Source organism: Mytilus edulis, chromosome 4, assembly GCF_963676685.1.
Source record: "Mytilus edulis chromosome 4, xbMytEdul2.2, whole genome shotgun sequence".
Classification (NCBI taxonomy): Eukaryota; Metazoa; Mollusca; class Bivalvia; order Mytilida; family Mytilidae; genus Mytilus; species Mytilus edulis.
Window position 1 is genome coordinate 43,237,123 of NC_092347.1, and position 20,373 is coordinate 43,257,495.

Below are 20,373 nucleotides of genomic sequence, written 5' to 3' on the forward strand. Positions count from 1 at the left end.
GAAATTCAACAAATAATAAAAGATTTTATCAATAATTTTAACGATTTAATTAGTTTCGTTTTGCACAAGATTCTTAAAGACTTTATAAAATGGCTTCGAAGAAGAAACGTGTTGTGCAACTTGAAGAAAAAATGCAGGCCGACGATGTCGCCGATGATGAAGAAGGGTCAAGTGACATGGATGATGATGACAGTAGTGATGGTGAAGTTAATGAAGTAAGAAAATAACCCTGTCAACCAAATAAACAATATGAACATACTGAAAGGACGTTCTCTTGAAAAAGAGTTACCCCCCTTTACCCACGTTTTTGTTTGCTCTTTTTTAATTCTCATTAGGCTACTCGTATCCGCAACTGTTTTAATAATGTTGACTTCTGGATTATTTATAACAGTTTTTTTTTCTTTTTTTTTTTATATAAATTATCAATAATTAAATTGAGTACATTTGAAAAAAAAATTAATTAGTAACTTGATATAGTATGGTGACATGTACTTCAGAGCTTTCGAGACGGGTCGGCCATACTTCCATAACGGCCATAGGATTTGTCGGCCATACCGCCACATCGGCCACACAAAATTATTGAGGTTATATAAACATAGAATATAATGATAAAATATTGCAAAGCCTGTGTTACTTTTTAGACTGCTCGAACAGCATTTCACTACCCAATCAATGTATGTTTGCACTCCGCTTGAACTCAGCTTGGGTGCTGTGTTTTTATAGAGATCTTGAACAGTATTTCTTTTTGAATTTCTTTAGTTTAGTTTAAGCATATTTATTTATAGTGGATTGGGAAACAAGTTTTGCAACTTATGTTAATCCCTTTCCACTTTGCGGGTGCGAGTGCTGCCTTGTAGCGGCATTAGCCTGCTCTTTTTCGAAATCTACAAGGGTGTCTTTAACGTGCAAGAGATATGGCTCTCTCTTATTTATGGTCCCCGTCCGACGGACTATCATCGTTTCCTCAAGACCATACTCGCAAATGGTGTCAAAATTTTCATCCCAGATTGGAATCGAACCAGGAACCTTTGTGTTAGTAGTCCGATGCACTAACCACTACACCACGGCTCTCTTAACAAAATTTCTTTACAAAAGCATAATTAATGCTTGTGTTCATCAAAGAAGTAATAATAAGCAATTAACTATCTTCTTAAATTCAAAACTTAATCATTACTTGATTACTTTGTTTTACATTTCATAACTACTGAATCTTATAGTTATATCCTTGTTTTCAAAATTCCAATAGGGAACATACCTTTTATAATTGTATAAATAAACCAATTGTTCAAGACGTTTCGGCCATTGACCTTCTTCAGTTGTTTATTATTCCTCTAAACTACATGGCTGACATTTCTTATAGTTATAGTCAGTCAGAGCTCAGACATAAATAAGTCTCAATCTGCTTTTGACTCATAGAGGTCTAAAGTTGTAGTTTTGAGATATGTTTCCCTTTAATGCAAGACAAAATACGACTTTAATAAGTTAAATATTGTTAAGCAAGAAATAATTGACCAGGATCAAAAAGTTGCAAATATTGACTCCTACAAGTCGATAAGTTCTCAAAATTGGTTAACTTCCAAGTCCCACGCATATTTATGAAAAGGTCATGCATCTAAATCAAATAATGACAACATTGAAAGGCAATGCTTTGTCTTCTAAAGAAAAATATGAATGAGAGTCTAAAAAATCGAAAATAATGTTAATTAATCTTACAATGCAACCACCTGGAACCACACTTAATGAGGTAAAACATCTGTGTTTAGTAAGGATGTTCAATTAGATAATTGAATATAGATAGCTCAAGTCCTTGTGAACTCTCAGACAGGTTTTTGCTGCCATAGGTGGTGTACTTTGGCCACTAAGTACATTTGTACAATTAAGTTTTTTTTATCAACATAAATAGACCTAAACAAGTCTGTCATTTTCTGACTTAGATAAGTCTAAAATTGAAAACACATTTTTATAATAAATACATGTTTTGACTTCTTTAAGTCAAAAACAAAAATCGACTTGTTTATGTCTGAGCTCTGACTGATAATTTTGACAGAAATAAGTCTCCCATTCGGATAAAGTCATTCGAATCATATTTGTGCATTTTGTTCTGTTAGTTATACGCAAGATATCATAAAATCATTTGGAAAACAATATGATATTTTAATATGTTATTAGATTAAACACATTCCTATATGATATACATAATGCGTAAACAAATGATATAACAAAATTAAACATGATAAATAATGTAAAAACAGTATAGTTTATTAAAAAGTTATAATAACCATCTATAAGTATCAATTTGAAAATATTTCATATATAACATCACATTTAAAAAAAAAATTAAAACATGGACGATACGTCTTTACATAGTATGGCCGTTTTTGTACTATGGCCGTTTCATCTTTTCGGGGTATGGCCGTTTCATATTTTCGGGGTATGTCCGTTTCGTCCTAGGGACGTCATGGCAGTTTGGCCGTTACTTCCTGCATCAACTTCAGACATTATAACACTGCATCAGCCATGCTGCAATTAATGCAAATAACCCATCCCCTTCCCTGCCTGACATCGAATAAAGGATACTTTTCTAAATTCTAGTGTGCAAGAATTTGAATTGTCTAAAAATTATGTCATATAGATGGTATACTCTAGATACATTTATTTTCATAGATAACAATTTTCGTGGATGAAGAAAAACGCATGTTTGTAAACATTTAAGCTCAGGGTTTTGACAGAGTCTTCATACAAGCTTTTAGAAAACTTGTCATCCGTTGAATATTTAATTGTGTGGTTCACCAATACCCAGGAAATCCACGAAAATTGGTAACCAATGAATAATAATGAATGTACAGTAATACTTTATTCATGAAATGTACTCAAAGAAAAAGTAACAGGTAAAATGTTATGTCATTGTTTTAACAAAGTTTCCTGAACTTCTGTAACATATGTAAGGTGGAACAATTTAATGTTGACAAATCAACCCCGAAAAGTTCAGAAGAGTTCCACAAAGGGTCTCTATCACAGAAATGAGAAATACTTCTCTAGTGTTTAATTATTTGTATACGATCGCAAATATTATAAAATTGTGGTCATATATTGGTATCACGTTGTTGTCGACCGAAGACGGATGGTTTCCGGATAATAACTTTAGTAAAAGTAAATAGAAATCAATAAAATTTTAACATAAGCTTTATTACCACTAAAGGAAGGTTGGGATTGATTTTGGGGTTTTTGGTTTTAATAGTTTAGTAACAAGGGGCCCAAAAGGGGTCAAAATAAATATTTTTATACGACTGCAAAAACTAAAAAAAAATTTGGTCGTAAATTTGTATCTAGTTGGTGTCGTCGTCGTCATAGTCCTAAGACTTTTGGTTTTCGCACTATAACTTTAGTTTTAAGTATATAGAAATCTATGAAATTTAAACAAAAGGTTTATGACCACAACAGGAAGGTTGGGATTGATTTTGGAAGTTTTGGTCCCAACAGTTTAGGAATTAGGGGCCAAAAAGGACCCAAATAAGCATTTTCTTTGTTTTCACACTATAACTTTAGTTTAAGTAAATAGAAATCTATGAAATTTTGACACAAGGTTTATGACCACAAAAGGAAGGTTGGGATTGATTTTGGGAGTTTTGGTTCCAACTGTTTAGGAATTAGGGGCCAAAAAAGGGCCCAAATAAGCATTATTCTTTGTTTTTGGGGTCCTAAATTAAACTTTTGTTTGATTTCTTCAAAAATTGAATAATTGGGGTTCTTTGATATGCCAAATCTAACTGTGTATGTAGATTCTTAATTTTTGGTCCCGTTTTCAAATGGTCTACATTAAAGTCCAAAGGGTCCAAAATTAAACTAAGTTTGATTTTAACAAAAATTGAATTCTTGGGCTTCTTTGATATGCTGAATCTAAACATGTACTTAGATTTTTGATTATGGGCCCAGTTTTCAAGTTGGTCCAAATCAGGATCCAAAATTATTATATCATGTATATTAAGTATTGTGCAATAGCAAGAAATTTTCAATTGCACAGTATTCAGCAATAGCAAGAAATCTTCAATTGCACAGTATTGTGCAATAGCAAGAAATTTTCAATTGCACAGTATTGCGCAATAGCAAGAAATCTTCAATTGCACTTTTTGTCGAGCCTTTGACTTTAGTCGAAAAAGCGAGACTAAGCGATCCTACATTCTGTCAGCGGCGGCGGCGTCCACAAATATTCACTCTGTGGTTAAAGTTTTTGAAATTTAATAACTTTCTTAAACTATACTGAATTTCTACCAAACTTGGACAGAAGCTTGTTTATGATCATAAGAAAGTATCCAGAAGTAAATTTTGTAAAAATAAAATTCCATTTTTTCCGTATTTTACTTAAAAATGGACTTTGTTTTTCTGCGAGGAAACATTACATTCACTCTGTGGTTAAAGTTTTAAAAATTTTAATAACTTTCATAAACTATCCTTGATTTGTACCAAACTTGGCCAGAAGCTTGTTTATGATCATAAGATAGTATCAAGAAGAATATTTTGTAAAAATAAATTTCCACTTTTCCGTATTTTACTTATAAATGGACTTTGTTTTTCTGCGAGGAAACATTACATTCACTCTGTGGTTAAAGTTTTAAAAATTTTAATAACTTTCATAAACTATCCTTGATTTGTACCAAACTTGGCCAGAAGCTTGTTTATGATCATACGATAGTATCAAGAAGAAAATTTTGTAAAAATAAATTTCCACTTTTCCGTATTTTACTTATAAATGGACTTAGTTTTTTTGCCAAACATTCACTCTGTGGTTTAAGTTTTTATACGACTTTTTATAATGTTCTTAAACTATCCTGGATTTCTACCAAACTTAGACAGAAGCTTGTTTCTGATCAAAAGTTATTATTCAGAAGTAAATTTTGTAAAAAAAAAATTCACTTTTTCCGTATTTTACTTATCGATGGACTTAGTTTTTCTTCCAGTTAACATTACATACAGTCTGCAGTTAAAGTTTATACAACATTTATTAGATTCATAAACTATCCTGGATTTTTTACCAAACTTGGAAGCTTCTTTCAATCAAAAGACAGTATCGAGAGGGAAATTTTTATTGATGTTTTTCCTCATTTTGTTGAGTCTGCGATTAACAGCAAAAGTAGGCGAGACACTGGGTTCCGTGGAACCCTTACGAATTTTTTTACATTTTAATATTTTTTGATGTATTTAAATGAGTAGTTATTGTTGCAAACTCCATTAGAAATTTGAATTGAGATCAGATTTTGAATAAGGGAAAGGGGGGGGGGGGTCAGTTTTTCTCATTTTCATAAATAAAAAGAAAATTTCTTCAAACATTTTTTTGAGAGGATTAATATTCAACAGCATAGTGAATTGCTCAAAGGCAAAAAAACAAATTTTAAGTTCATTAGACCACATTCATTCTGTGTCAGAAACCTATGCTGTGTCAACTATTTAATTACAATCCAAATTTAGAGCTGAATCCAGCTTGAATGTTGTGTCCATACTTGCCCCCAACCGTTCAGGGTTCAAGCTCTGCGGTCCTATAAAGCTGCGCCCTGCGGAGCATCTGGTTCTAGTTTCAAGTCAATAACTTGTGTGTGGTGTATGGATCTTTCTGGAATTGTACCACAAGGTTCCATTTCAAAAAAGGAAGGTTGGGATTGATTTTCGGGGTTATGGCCCAAACTGTTACAAAAGGAATAAGGGGCCAAATACAATAATTTTTCTTTGTATAAATTGCTTATTTCTTGACAAATTTCAATGGGGTTTTATTCTTGAATTCTTAGGGTTCTTAAATATGCTGAATTAAGTTTTTATACGACCCCAAAAAAATTTTGTGATCATATAAGGCTTAAATTAAAATATTGTTTGTTTGCCCTTTACCGACCGACCCTATCAATTCGTTCCGCCTGAAAATCTTTTATTTGTATTTACCAGCAAGATTTTATTTTATTTTATTTTTTCGTTCCTACCAAAAATCTTATATTTGTATTTCCCGTTCAAAACTTTTTTACCGTAATCCTCGGGTTTTATCTTTACGTATAAGGTCCAGTCCGTTTGGTATCACCTGAGCGTTTGACATGAACACTTGCATTTGAAGTTTCAAAGCATTTGTTTGAAATCGATGTTGAACGCTTTCTGAAATCATGATATGAAGTACGTTACTCTGTACCTTTAAACTTAAAGAGCAGGGTTCATTTACAAAAAAGTTCGTTTGATACAAAAGTATTAACGTGTGTACAAACTAATTTGTAAACGGACGTTGTATTCTATGTAGGGATGGCCTTTTGTGATCCGCATATCAGAATGATTATGCTGACGATGCCGTTAAATTATTTATATCTGACATGAACCAAAAGTGACAAAACCCTGTAAAGTGGAGAATATCTGGCAGTAAAATCGCCAAGTTTTCCATACAGATAATTTATAAATGTGATGCAAAATACGTGACAATTGAGTTTTAAGTCTTATAGCATTTTTATTGGAAAAAAAGGCACACACGAAATTTGGAACACTTAGGGACTTTTTCTTCTAGTAATATATGTCTGCCCGGACATTATCTTACCAGTACAAAGTTATCTCTTACATATTTTTTTTTCAAAACTAATAGTCCCAGCGGAAAACTTATTTGCAAAAACAAAACGGACAAAAAATGACATTATGCAGATTTTGTATCTATAAAATAAAATATTTTACCTACCTGCCTACCCATGACAAATAATATACCAAGCCAAGTTAATTTTTTGGGGAAAAAAATAAAATATTTTACCTACCTACCTACCCTGTTTCAAAACATAGGGTCGGAAAAGGGCAAACAAACAATATTTTAATGTAGGCCTAATGGTATGATGCCGTTGTCCGATGACACATTGGTTTCCGGATAATAACTTTAGTTTAAGGGAATAGATCTTCATGAAATTTTTTCAGAAGGTTCAATAACACAAATGGAAAGTTGGGATTGATTTTGGGGATGATGGTCCCAACCGATTAGAAATTAGGGGCCCAAAAGGGGGCCCAAAACAAGCATTTTTCTAGTTTCAGGATAATAACTTGTGTAGAAGTATTTCAATTGCTCTGAAATCATACCGCAATTTTTAAAACCACAAGTAGAAGGTTTGGATTCATTTTAGGGGTTATGGGGCCAAAGTTTAGGAATTAAGGGCCAAAAAGGGGTCAAAACAAGCATTTTTCTAGTTCCAAGACAATAACTTATGTGCAATTGTATGGATCTCTCTGAAATTGTACCACAATGTACCATATAACAAAGGGTAGGCTGGGATTAAGTTTTGGGTTAATTGCCCAAAATATGTAGAAATTAGGGGCCAAAAAAGGACCAAAAAGAAGCATGTTTCTAGTTTCCAAACAATCCTGACAATAACTTGTGTTTAAGTGTATGGATCTCTCTGAAATTGTACTACAAGGTTCAATACTGCAATGGAAAGCATGGGATTGAGTTTAAGGGTTGTTGTTCCAAAAGTTGGGGTGGTTTTTTTTTTTGTTTACCATTTTTTGAAGGGCTTCCTTTTTTTTAAAAAATTTTCAAATTTCGAATTTTGAAAAGTTTCAAGAAGAAATCTTCAATTGCACAGTATTGTGTAATAGATTTGTTAGATCTTTGACCACATTAATTTTGTGACAAAAACCTATATTATGTCAAAAATTTGATCACAATCCAAATTCAGACAGAATCAAGCTTGAATATTGTGACCAAATTTGTCTCAACTGTTCATGGTTCAACCACTGGGGTCGTATAAAGCTGCGCCCTGCGGAGCACCTGGTTGGAATTTGGTCCTCTTTTTAAATTGGTCCACATGAAGTCCAAAGGGTCCAAAATAAAACTTTGTTTGATTTCATAAAAAAAGGAATTATTGAGGTTCTTTGATATGCCGATTCTAGCCATGTATTTAGATTTTTAATTTTGGGTTCCATTTTCAAATTAGTCCACATTTCGGTCAAAAGGGTCCAAAATTAAACTTTGTTTGATTTCATCAACTATTGAATTCTTGGGATTCTCGATATGCTGAATCAATCCGTGACCATATTTAGATTTTGGATATTGGACCATAGTTGGTAAAAAAAAAAATTTAAGTTCATTAGGCCACATTCATTCTGTGTCAGAAACCTATGCTGTGTTCGACCTCTGCGGTCATATAAAGCTGTGCCCTGCGGAGCATCTGGTTATTTTTTATTTATAATATTTACTTGAAATGGCATTTATAAATAAAGATGCCAATTGTTCAAAAATGTTTTGGCTTATTTCAGTATTGTGAATTGAGAAAGTTCTCCTTTTTCATAAAAATCCTGGGTAAACAGTGTCAACTTTATACACTAAAATAGTTCTATATATCATGTATGTCTAGCCCTACATGTTTTTTTAGGTAAACAAATCCGTTTTGGACTGACTTGATATCTAAATCTTCCAAGGCTTATCACTACCTTTTTGATACACGAAATATAGTGCATTGATCATAACATTCTATACATCCTATCCATGAACATTTCAAGAAATTTTTCCATGTTATATATGCTGAGATAGTCAAGGCACAAAATGATGTTACACTTTTCAAGAAATTTACATAACTTTTGCAAGGTACAGGAATCTAATATCTGTTTTAAAAATATAAATGATGTCATAAATTAGGTCGTCTTTAAAATTTCGAGTTAAATATCTTCTTTTTGTCTAGATCAACTACAACCAATTCATTGATATTTAATTTTATATCCCACTGATAAATTGAAGCAATCTTTACTCTTCTGTGCTTACAAGCACTTTGATTTTGTATTAGAATGTATATTAACAACTTTAATCTTGCAGGAAATTCAAGTAGAATTTGAAGCTAGAACAATTGAAGACAGTGATTTTCATGGAGCTAGAGCATTGCTACAGCAGGTAAGTCATCCAAACAATTACACATACTGGTCTTTACTGAGTCTTGACTGAAACAAGTTTTGAATGAAACATAGATGTGCTTTATTCTTAATCAGTTGTGCATGGTAAACTTTTTATCATGTTTATCAACCCTTTTAAAAGGTAAAGTTTTTGCCCCTTACTAAATATTTGCAAAAAAAGGTTCAAAGAGTCTCTTCATGTCATTATATTTTTTTAATTTAAAAAATGAAAAATATAAGTATTACCTACATGTATTTATGGTACCTACCAAGGCTACCATTATAAATAAATATCTATATACAATGAGAGTTTACTTTTCTTTTCATTGCAGCTGTTTTTAAAAGCCAAGATAGATTTATCTGAGATGGCCAACACAATCATATCACAGAACTATATAGGAAGTGTTATAAAGGTTAGTTGTTATATTAAGGTGGTACCTAACACTACAGTGAGATAACTCTGTAAAATCAGCAGAACGTTTTAATGACATTGTGTTCATAAGGGAATATTAAGCTTCTCCATGATCAAAATAAGAGTTTGTCAAACTGCTATATAACCAGTGTATTTTTTCTGATAAAACGGTTGGTTCAATTTTTTTGAAATTTTTATATTTTTGTAAAAGGGTCAAAGTAAATACTTTGTCAAAATTTTAAGAAAATTAAACGAGCCAAATTAATTTTAGTTAAAGTGTTGGGTACCACCTTAATGAGGTCTAAATTAAATTCGTTCTGAACATACATGACATATATATATGACATTTGATGTAAAGCAAAAGACACACAATCTACCATTAATGCGCGATGTTATTTCAAATCTGACAATAATTGAGATATTCCTTCATAATGAGAACAGACTGTTGTCTTTTCATATAGATGCAGGATTCACAATTTAATCATGTTAATGTATAGTTAAAATTCCATTAAAATGGTGACCGTGAAAATCTATCTTACTTTTAAATCCTTATTCATTTGAATTATTTAAGAAAAAGTTCAATAAAAATGACCAAAATTTGTCTTCCTGTTTAAACATCATTTTTTAGATAATTTCAGTATGAAAAAAAAACTGTTTCTAGTTAAACAATTTAGTGATAATCTTCAAAATAGCTATTGATAAATGTTAATTTGATCTGTTCCGTTGTAAGAATATTGATTGGTTTCTTCATGTTCGTTGTAAAATCAGTTGTTATCTCCCCTTTAGCAAATAGATATTCCAGACAGTGACGAAGAAGATGATGACATGGGAGAAGGTGACCCGGTTCTTGGTTTGATTACAGTAATCAACGTCACTGAAAAACAGGTCAGATGGCATTAGTACATTTTTTGTACATCATTAAATATCTGTGAATATACAAAACTAGAAAAACGCTCTTATCCTGCCAAAAGAAAATGATATAAAAGTGGATTTTTAATTTTCAAGTAATATATTAATATGTTTTCAAGTGGGACTAGTTTTTTTGAATCCAGGTACATTTTATCTTTTTCCAAAGGCAGTCCAAATTTCTTGGCCTTCCTTCAGGTTATTCTATTTTAAAGAACCTGCCAAATGATTAACATTTATTGTTAAATTTGTTTTTAACCAGAATATGGTATGCATGAAATATTTGTCACTTAACTTCCAGCAATCGACAATCTACAATGTATGAAACAGTTACATTTTCAATTGTTAAACCCTTTCATACAAATTACATTACAGAATGTCGAGTGTGTTAAACAGTTTAGATCAATGTTAATGGAGAAATGTCAAGCATGTTCACAACAACAAAAAGAGAGGTTATCACAGATATTGACCGATGCAGATCAACAAGTAGGATATCTGATATCCGAGAGATATATCAACATACCACCACAAATATCTGTCCCCATGTATGAATCGTTGTTGTAAGTATACATTGACATATATACATATATATATATATATACTAGAACACACCCGTGAAATCGCGGGCATATACAGCTTGTGAACTGCTGTAGAATGATTTTTGTCGAGCCTGCAACTTTTGTTGCAGAAAGCTCGACATAGGGATAGTGATCCGGCGGCGGCGGCGGTGTTAGCTAACTTCTTAAAAGCTTTATATTTTAGAAGGTGGAAGACCTGGATGCTTCATACTTTGTATATAGATGCCTCATGTTACAAAGTTTCCGTCAGTCACATGTCCAATGTCCTTGACCTCATTTTCATGGTTCAGTGACCACTTGAAAAAAAAGTTCAAATTTTTTGTAATGTTGAATTCTCTCTTATTATAAGTAATAGGATAACTATATTTGATATGTGCGTACCTTGCAAGGTCCTCATGTCTGTCAGATAGTTTTCACTTGACCTCGACCTTATTTCATGGATCAGTGAACAAGGTTAAGTTTTGGTGGTCAAGTCCATATCTCAGATACTATAAGCAATAGGGCTAGTATATTCAGTGTATGGAAGGACTGTAAGGTATACATGTCCAACTGGCAGGTGTCATCTGACCTTGACCTCATTTTCATGGTTCAGTGGTTATAGTTAAATTTTTGTGTTTTGGTCTGTTTTTCTCATACTATATGCAATAGGTCTACTATATTTGTTGTATGGAACGATTGTAAGGTGTACATGTCTAGCGGGCAGATGTCATGTGACCTTGACCTCATTTTCGTGGTTCAGTGGTCAAAGTTAAATTTTTATACGACCGCAAATTTTGAAAAAATTTTCGTCGTATATTGCTATCACGTTGGCGTCTGCGTCGTCGTCGTCGTCGTCGTCCGGCGTCCGAATACTTTTAGTTTTCGCACTCTAACTGTAGTAAAAGTGAATAGAAATCTATGAAATTTTAACACAAGGTTTATGACCATAAAAGGAAGGTTGGTATTGATTTTGGGAGTTTTGGTCACAACATTTTGGGAATTAGGGGCCAAAAAGGGCCCAAATAAGCATTTTCTTGGTTTTCGCACCATAACTTTAGTTTAAGTTAATAGAAATCTATGAAATTTTGACACAAGGTTTATGACCACAAAAGAAAGATTGGGATTGATTTTGGGAGTTTTGGTTTCAATAGTTTAGGAATAAGGGGCCAATAAAGGGCCCAAATAAGCATTTTTCTTGGTTTTTGCACAATAACCTTAGGTTAAGTAAATAGAAATCTATGAAATTTAAACACAATGTTTATGACCACAAAAGGAAGGTTGGTATTGATTTTGGGAGTTTAGGACCCAACAGTTTAGGAATTAGGGGCCAAAAAGGGACCCAAATAAGCATTTTTCTTGGTTTTCGCACCATAATGTTAGTATAAGTAAATACAAATCTATGAAATTTAAACACAAGGCTTATGACCATAAAAGGAAGGTTGGTATTGATTTTGGGAGTTTTGGTCCCAACAGTTTAGGAAAAAGGGGCCCAAAGGGTCCAAAATTAAACTTTGTTTGATTTCATCAAAATTGAATAATTGGGGTTCTTTGATATGCCGAATCTAACTGTATATGTAGATTCTCAACTTTTGGTCCCGTTTTCAAATTGGTCTACATTAAGGTCCAAAGGGTCCAAAATTAAACTTAGTTTGATTTTGACAAAAAATGAATCGGTTGGGTTCTTTGATATGTTGAATCTAAAAATGTACTTAGATTCTTGATTATTGAAGTTTTTTGGTCCAGTTTTCAAATTGGTCTACATTAAGGTCCAAAGGGTCCAAAATTAAACTTTGTTTGATTTCATCAAAAATTGAATCCTTGGGGTTCTTTGATATGCCAAATCTAACTGTGTATGTAGATTCTTCATTTTTGGTCCTGTTTTCAAATTTCAAATTCTACATTAAAGTCCAAAGGGTCCAAAATTAAACTAAGTTTGATTTTAACAAAAATTGAATTCTTGGGCCTCTTTGATATGCTGAATCTAAACATGTACTTAGATTTTTGATTATGGGCCCAGTTTTCAAGTTGGTCCAAATCAGGATCTAAAATTATTATATTAAGTATTGTGCAATAGCAAGTCTTTTCAATTGCACAGTATTGTGCAATGGCAAGAAATATCTAATTGCACAATATTGTGAAATAGCAAATTTTTTTTTAATTAGAGTTATCTTTCTTTGTCCAGAATAGTAAGCAAGAAATATCCTATTGCACAATATTGTGCAATAGCAAGAATTTTTTTTAATTGGAGTTATCTTTCTTTGTCCAGAATCAACTTAAATCTTTGTTATATACAATATACAATGTATATACACTTTTTACTACCAACTGATAAATTTAAATAATCTTTACCATTCAGTGATAACAAGCAGTTTTTTTACATCTTAATATTTTATGATGTATTTAAATGAGTAGTTATTGTTGCAAACTCCATTAGAAATTTGAATTGATATCAGTTTTGAAAAAGGGAAACGGGGATGTGAAAAAAAAAGGGGGGGGGTTAAATTTTTCTCATTTCAGATTTCATAAATAAAAAGAAAATTTCTTCAAACATTTTTTTGAGAGGATTAATATTCAACAGCATAGTGAATTGCTCAAAGGCAAAAAAAACCTTTTAAGTTCATTAGACCACATTCATTCTGTGTCAGAAACCTATGCTGTGTCAACTATTTAATTTTAGATTTAAAAAGTTTGAAGAAGAAATCTTTAATTGATTTGTAAAATCTTGGCATTTGTTTTGTGTAAAAAAAAAACCATGTAATGTCAAAAATTTGATCACAATCCAAATTCAGAGCTGTATCATGCTTGAATGTTTTGTCCATACTTGCCCCAACTGTTCAGGGTTCGACCTCTGCGGTCGTATAAAGCTGCGCCCTGCGGAGCACCTGGTTGTGTTTTGGTCTGTTTTTCTTATTCTATATGCAATAGGTCTACTATATTTGTTGTATGGAACGATTGTAAGGTGTACATGTCTAACGGGCAGATGTCATGTGACCTTGATCTCATTTTCATGGTTCAGTGGTCAAAGTTAAGTTTTTGAGTTTTGGTCTTTTTATCTAATACTATATGCCATAGGTAAACTATATTTGGTGTATGGAAATATTTTATGATCTTTATGTCAGTTGCACAGGTTTTATTTGACTGTGACCTCATTTTCACGGTTCATTGCACAGTGTTAAGTTTTTGTGTTTTGGTCTATTTATCTTAAACTATAAGTAATAGGTCAACTATATATGTTGTATAGAAGCATTGTTAGCTGTACATGTCTGCCTGGCATGGTTCATCTGACCTTGACCTCATTTTCAAGGTTCATTGGTCTATGTTTAGTTATCTTGGTTAATGTTAAGTTTATGTGACAGTTGTTATAAAGCTTAGCTTTATACTTAGGACTATCAACATAATATCAATGATTAGTATAGAAGGCGAGACATTTCAGCGTGTGCACTCTTGTTTGTAAAAGATATTATGTATGGATGGTTTCATAAAAGGTATCAAAAGCCCTCTCCCTTTTTCCAAAGTCAAATGTTTATTTCCTTTCTGTTAAATTCAATTATTTTCGTGTTTCTGGCCTCAGACCACAATTATTCTTCTCCTTTGCTACAATGCATCTTTTGGTAATTTTAGTCAAATTAAAATTAAAATTTTAAAATATGCTTCATGGACAATCCATCGGTGCTTGTTTTCTTTTGAGAGCCTTATTAACATGCCAATGGTAGGGTATGAATCTTGTATAAATGACTAAGACCGACTAAGGCTTATTTAATGGGGTGGTCGGAAGGGTCCTGATCTCGAGATCCCAGGCTTAAAAACATGAAATCATGAATTGCAGAATTTATAGAAATTCATATCCGGAAATCCCGAAATCAAGGCCCCCAGAAGCTCTGGCATAAATAAAGCAAAATCCTGCATTCTCCTAATCTCCTGGCACCTAATTTTATCTTTTAAATGACCATTTTTTTAATGTATGAAATTAAAGAAAGAAAAAAAAATCTCAAAGAAATTTCATTTTTTTTTTATGTTATAGTTTTTTATTTTCATTACCTTATGCTTACAATTCATTTAATTTTAAAGGAGTTTTATTTATAAAATAATCCGGTTTGTTAGAAATCTTGATCGATTTATTTTGCATAACTACGTGCATTTGTAAACAAGTGACCCCCCTTTTCTCTCTAAAGACTGTTACGCGTATTTAAATCATACAATTATTTCTCAAGCATTGACAGAAAATTGATTTATCCTCTGATTTTCTCTTTTTTTTGTAAACTGTTCAATGAGTCGAATACATAAATCATTTGGAAATGTTATTTATTTGAGGTCGAGTCGACAATATTCTACTTTCGTTTTTGACCTTGATTCTCTGAACACCACGTGGGCTTTGAAAAATGAACTTCAAAAGATACTGTTAACCAGATTCTGACCAATATGATCTACTACACTTTCTTTAATTTGACTGATATTATTCCATAACATAAGATTGTCATCCTATCTGATTGTCTTCACGTTTTAAAAGCCAAAAAAAAAAGCCAACAAGTTAATGACCATCGGAACGTCTCTATTGTTAACGTTCAATGACTACCGGAATGTTTCTCTTGTTATCTTTGAAAAGAAACGATGCATTCTGTCTTTAAATAGACAACCAATCAGTGACCTGAATTCATGTGAACTATATTTAGCCCAAGGTAAACACTGACTTTTCATCCTTGTTTATCGTGACCGCGACTTTGCGACAATACGTCTCTCGGCTGCCTGCAAACATTTGAAAGATATTTTTTTCTTTTTGAATTTACATTTTTGTCAGTGAAGTAGTTGGCACTTGAAGCCACCGTAAACGGCGGATTTCCGCCGGCTACCGGCTTCAATGGAAAGCCCTGGACAGAATACAGAGAGTCTTTATATATTGAAGTTATATTATCGTAGATAAACACGAAAATCATTTTCCACTCTAAGAAAGTATAATAGTTGTGGTTTTTGCGATCTAAACAACATGATATGGAGAACGCTCTGATTTGCTCATTTATTTTTTTCAGTTTTGTTACCTATCATACGATTGGTTGTACTTGTGCATGTTTCAAACCAGAAGTATTATCTATCACTAAAAATCAGTGTGATGACGGAATCAATATCCGAACTCCTTTTTTAGCTCACCTGGCCCGAAGGGCCAAGTGAGCTTTTCTCATCACTTGGCGTCCGGCGTCCGTCGTCGTCCGGCGTCGTCCGGCGTCCGTCGTCCGTCGTCGTTAACTTTTACAAAAATCTTCTCCTCTGAAACTACTGGGCCAAATTTAACCAAACTTGGCCACAATCATCATTGGGGTATCTAGTTTAAAAAATGTGTTCGGTTACCCAGCCAACCAACCAAGATGGCCGCCATGGCTAAAAATAGAACATAGGGGTCAAATGCAGTTTTTGGCTTATAACTCTGAAACCGAAGCATTTAGAGCAAATCTGACATGGGGTTAAATTGTTTATTAAGTCAAGATCTATCTGCCTTAAAATTTTCAGACGAATCGGACAACCGGTTGTTGGGTTGCTGCCCCTGAATTGGCAATTTTAAGGAAATTTTGCCGTTATATGGTTATTATCTTGAATATTATTATAGATAGAGATAAACTGTAAACAGCAATAATGTTCAGCAAAGTAAGATCTACAAATAAGTCAACATGACCGAAATGGTCAGTTGACCCATATAGGAGTTATTGCCCTTTATAGTCAATTTTTAACCATTTTTCGTAAATATTAGTAATCTTTTACAAAAATTTTCTCCTCTGAAACCACTGGGCCAAATTTATCCAAACTTGGCCACAATTATCTTTGGGGTATCTAGTTTAAAAAATGTGTCCAGGGACCCGGCCAACCAACCAAGATGGCCGCCATGGCTAAAAATAGAACATAGGGGTAAAATGCAGTTTTTGGCTTATAACTTAAAAACCAAAGCATTAAGAGCAAATCTGACTATTAGAAAATTGTTTATCAGGTCAAGATCTATCTACCCTGAAATTTTCAGATGAATCTGACAACCTGTTTTTGGGTTGCTGCCCCTGAATTGGTAATTTTAAGGAAATTTTACTGTTTTTGGTTATTATCTTGAAAATTATTAAAGATAGAAATAAACTGTAAACAGCAATAATGTTCAGCAAAGTAAGATTTACAAATAAGTCAACATGACCGAGGGGTCAGTTGACCAATATAGGAGTTATTGCCCTTTATAGTCAATTTTTAACCATTTTTCGTAAATCTTAGTAATCTTTTACAAAAATCTTCTCCTCTGAAACTACTGGGCCAAATTAATCCAAACTTATCCACAATCATCTTTTGGGTATCTAGTTTAAAAAATGTGTCCGATGACCCGGCCATCTAACCAAGATGGCCGCCATGGCTAAAAATAGAAGATAGGGGTAAAATGCAGTTTTTGGCTTATAACTCAAAAACCAAAGCCTTTAGAGCAAATCTGACAGGGGGATAAATTGTTTATCAGGTCAAGATCTATCTGCCCTGAAATTTTCAGATAAATCGGACAACCCGTTGTTGGGTTCCTGCCCCTGAATTGGTAATTTTAAGGAAATTTTACTGTTTTTGGTTATTATCTTGAAAATTATTATAGATAGAAATAAACTGTAAACAGCAATAATGTTCAGCAAAGTAAGATTTACAAATAAGTCAACATGACCGAAATGGTCAATTGACCCCCTAAGGAGTTATTGTCCTTTATAGTCAATTTTCAACAATTTTTATTAAATTTGTAAATTTTTACTAACATTTTCCACTGAAACTACTGGGCCAACTTCATTATAGATAGAGATAATTGTAAGCTGCAAGGATGTTCAGTAAAGTAAGATGTACAAACACATCACCATCACCAAAATACAATTTTGTCATGAATCCATCTGCTTCCTTTGTTTAATAGTCACATAGACCAAGGTGAGCGACACAGGCTCTTTAGAGCCTCTAGTTGTTGTTTTTCTCCAAAAATAACTCAATCTAAATAATCATAAGAATGGATGACAAATGCGACTATGCATGTTACCTATAGAACACAGAGGCATGATGATTAATTTATTGTGGAAGGAAGAGAAGCGACACACAAAATAAGGTCTTCTCGTTTAATAGTATAGATATACAAGTTAAAACATTTGCAGCATCCATAACTTGTCTGTCCTGTACATCTAAAGTACATGTCTCTTATTACATCTATTGCAGCCGATTGCATTGAGTGTGTAGGGAAAGATAGAATCCCTGGGTAGCTTGCTTGTTAGCTGAACCATGAAGTCATTATTAGGTTAGGTATACTACCCTCCTTTTAGAGTAGACTAGTCCGAGAGATAACTAATCTATCTGTCTGTAAGACTAGACTACTTCGAAAGGAGGGTAGTATACCTTAACTAATAATGACTTCACGGTTCAGCTAACAAGCAAGCTAAATAAGGATTCTGCCTTTCCCTACACGTTTCATGCAATCGGCTGTAATTTATATGGTATTTTACCAGGTATATCTATCTATGCAGGCAAGAGTAATTACATGATACATTTATTATGTACTGTGGATATTTTCCTGAATTAAAGAAAATTTGTATTTTCGTCAATATTTAATTTTATAGTTTTGCCAAAGCCCCCATATGCATACATTCCTATAAAACATATCTAATTGGTTGAACATTTAGATTAATAACAAAATAATTTTATTTTAGCAAAGAAATGGAGAAATGTACAAGAAAGAAAATGAAATATGAATTTGGACACTATATATTAATATCAAAGTGTTACAGACCAAAGGGTTCAGATCAGCTGTTTTATACAAATGCTGAGGAGGAGTTAATATCCAAGGTAAACATTGACTATCTTACATGATTGGCATTTGAGAACATGTATACTTATTTTTATGCGAGGAAGAGGTATTTTCTTGTAATGTATACAAAATCATTGTGTTATCAGGACAAAGAATATCAGTATATGTCGGAATATTGATTGTGGCTTCCTCACTGTAATGTTAGTGGATGAACTTCATAAATAATAATTCACAAAGCAACATCATAAACAGATCATGAAGACGGTGCGTTGTTCCATGCCCAAACATACCCTATAGAATTTAAATACAGGAAAACAAAAACCTATTTACCTTTAATGTAAACTATAACTAAGCCAATTCATGTTCCATCTAAAAAAAAAAAAACTCTGATTCAACAACACTGTATAACCATGTCTTCCAAAACGGTCATATTATCCGGACATTTGTAATTTTACCGGTCATTGTCCAGCTGGCTAAAGCATGAAGGAAACGGTCATCTTCTATTAAGTATTCAAGGCTTTCTTCAGAAATAGACATTTTAACATAATTTGCATTCTTTCTGACCGAACCGTTTGTCTTTTTAAACAGCCACCCATTTCTGGTCATAAAAGTGACATGATCATTAAGTACAATCAAAACAACCCCTCCTTCTCATTTTAATAAAGGGTAATTAGTTGACGAACAGCTGAAATTTACTTCTCAGATGACAGGTAAACTATTTTGCAGGTTTGAAATTTAATTATGCATCCTAATTTCTTCAAAGTGCTTAAATTGTCATTGATACCTTTATCTCACCTTTATTTTGAATATGTTCTTGAAGAAATAACATAGAGAGAGCTACTTACACTCAATCATGCTTTGCAAACATACACTGAATTTATGTATACGTCTAATCCATGTTTTACCATTGATAAGATAACAACTGGTATTAGGAAATTTGCTTTTTTTCAAAACGAGTGTTAAGTTTTTTGACAACTTTATTTTGCACAAATAAAGAGTCTTAAGTTAAGGCAGTAATGAGTATGCTGATGTTGCTGATGTTGCTCACTTCAAATGATGCACTTTCAATTTAACAGTTTATACCAGAACTTCAATTTGTTTCAAAGAAAGTTTTTTAAAAATATTGTTGTTTTTTCAGTTGTGAAAAAAAACAATCAACAGAAACCAGTGATCTGATAACAGGCACATACACAATGGGGCAGATTAAATATGTTATTGGGCACCCAAACCTCGAACCTATGTCAATTCTTAAATTATCCAAAATAAATTAACAGTTTTACAATTGTATACAACATATTTCTTAGTATTTTGTTTACAAGCTTTTCTTGTAATGAGATTTATTTTGTTTTACAGGAGTGTGAATTTTCCTTCACTTACTCTGTTGCATCAGAGCGGGATACTGTGGTGGATGGGAAGTGGGATGCTGAAGATCAGATGGAGGCTTTAAGAACTGTACTTGTGATACCATCAGAAAATCTACAAACAGCTGTAGCTAACATTAAAACAGCTTTGGCTGCTACTTAAAAATAAATTTTATCTTGTCTTAGATGCATAGTTAATTGACAATTTTAAGGATGCTTTCGGCTGACATTTAATTTTATCTTCAGTGTTTTGTAAGCCCTGTGGCTTTTCTTAGGATGCAATGCATTTTAATATTTGGCCTACAACCCGATAGTTGTCAGTACTGTGGATTTACTTTTATTCCTGGGATACCAATTTTTGAAGATTTTGAAGATACAATATTTAAACATTCAACGGATTACGGATTTTCTTGATTTATATGCAATATTTGACAAAACCATGAAATAAATATCAATAAAAATGCAAGCTGTATTCAC

General features: G+C 32.8%; 1 protein-coding gene across 1 annotated transcript; it reads left to right on the forward strand.

The window, feature by feature from the left end:
* Positions 1 to 63: 63 nt before the first annotated feature.
* Positions 64 to 20,081, forward strand: LOC139519729 (protein BCCIP homolog). The gene is made up of 7 exons (XM_071311971.1): positions 64 to 215; positions 8,807 to 8,881; positions 9,213 to 9,293; positions 10,079 to 10,177; positions 10,574 to 10,758; positions 18,438 to 18,573; positions 19,889 to 20,081. Exons 1-7 carry the CDS (start codon positions 90 to 92, stop codon positions 20,057 to 20,059), a joined length of 873 nt encoding a protein of 290 aa, XP_071168072.1. The 5' UTR covers positions 64 to 89; the 3' UTR covers positions 20,060 to 20,081.
* The last annotated feature ends 292 nt before the right edge of the window (positions 20,082 to 20,373 follow it).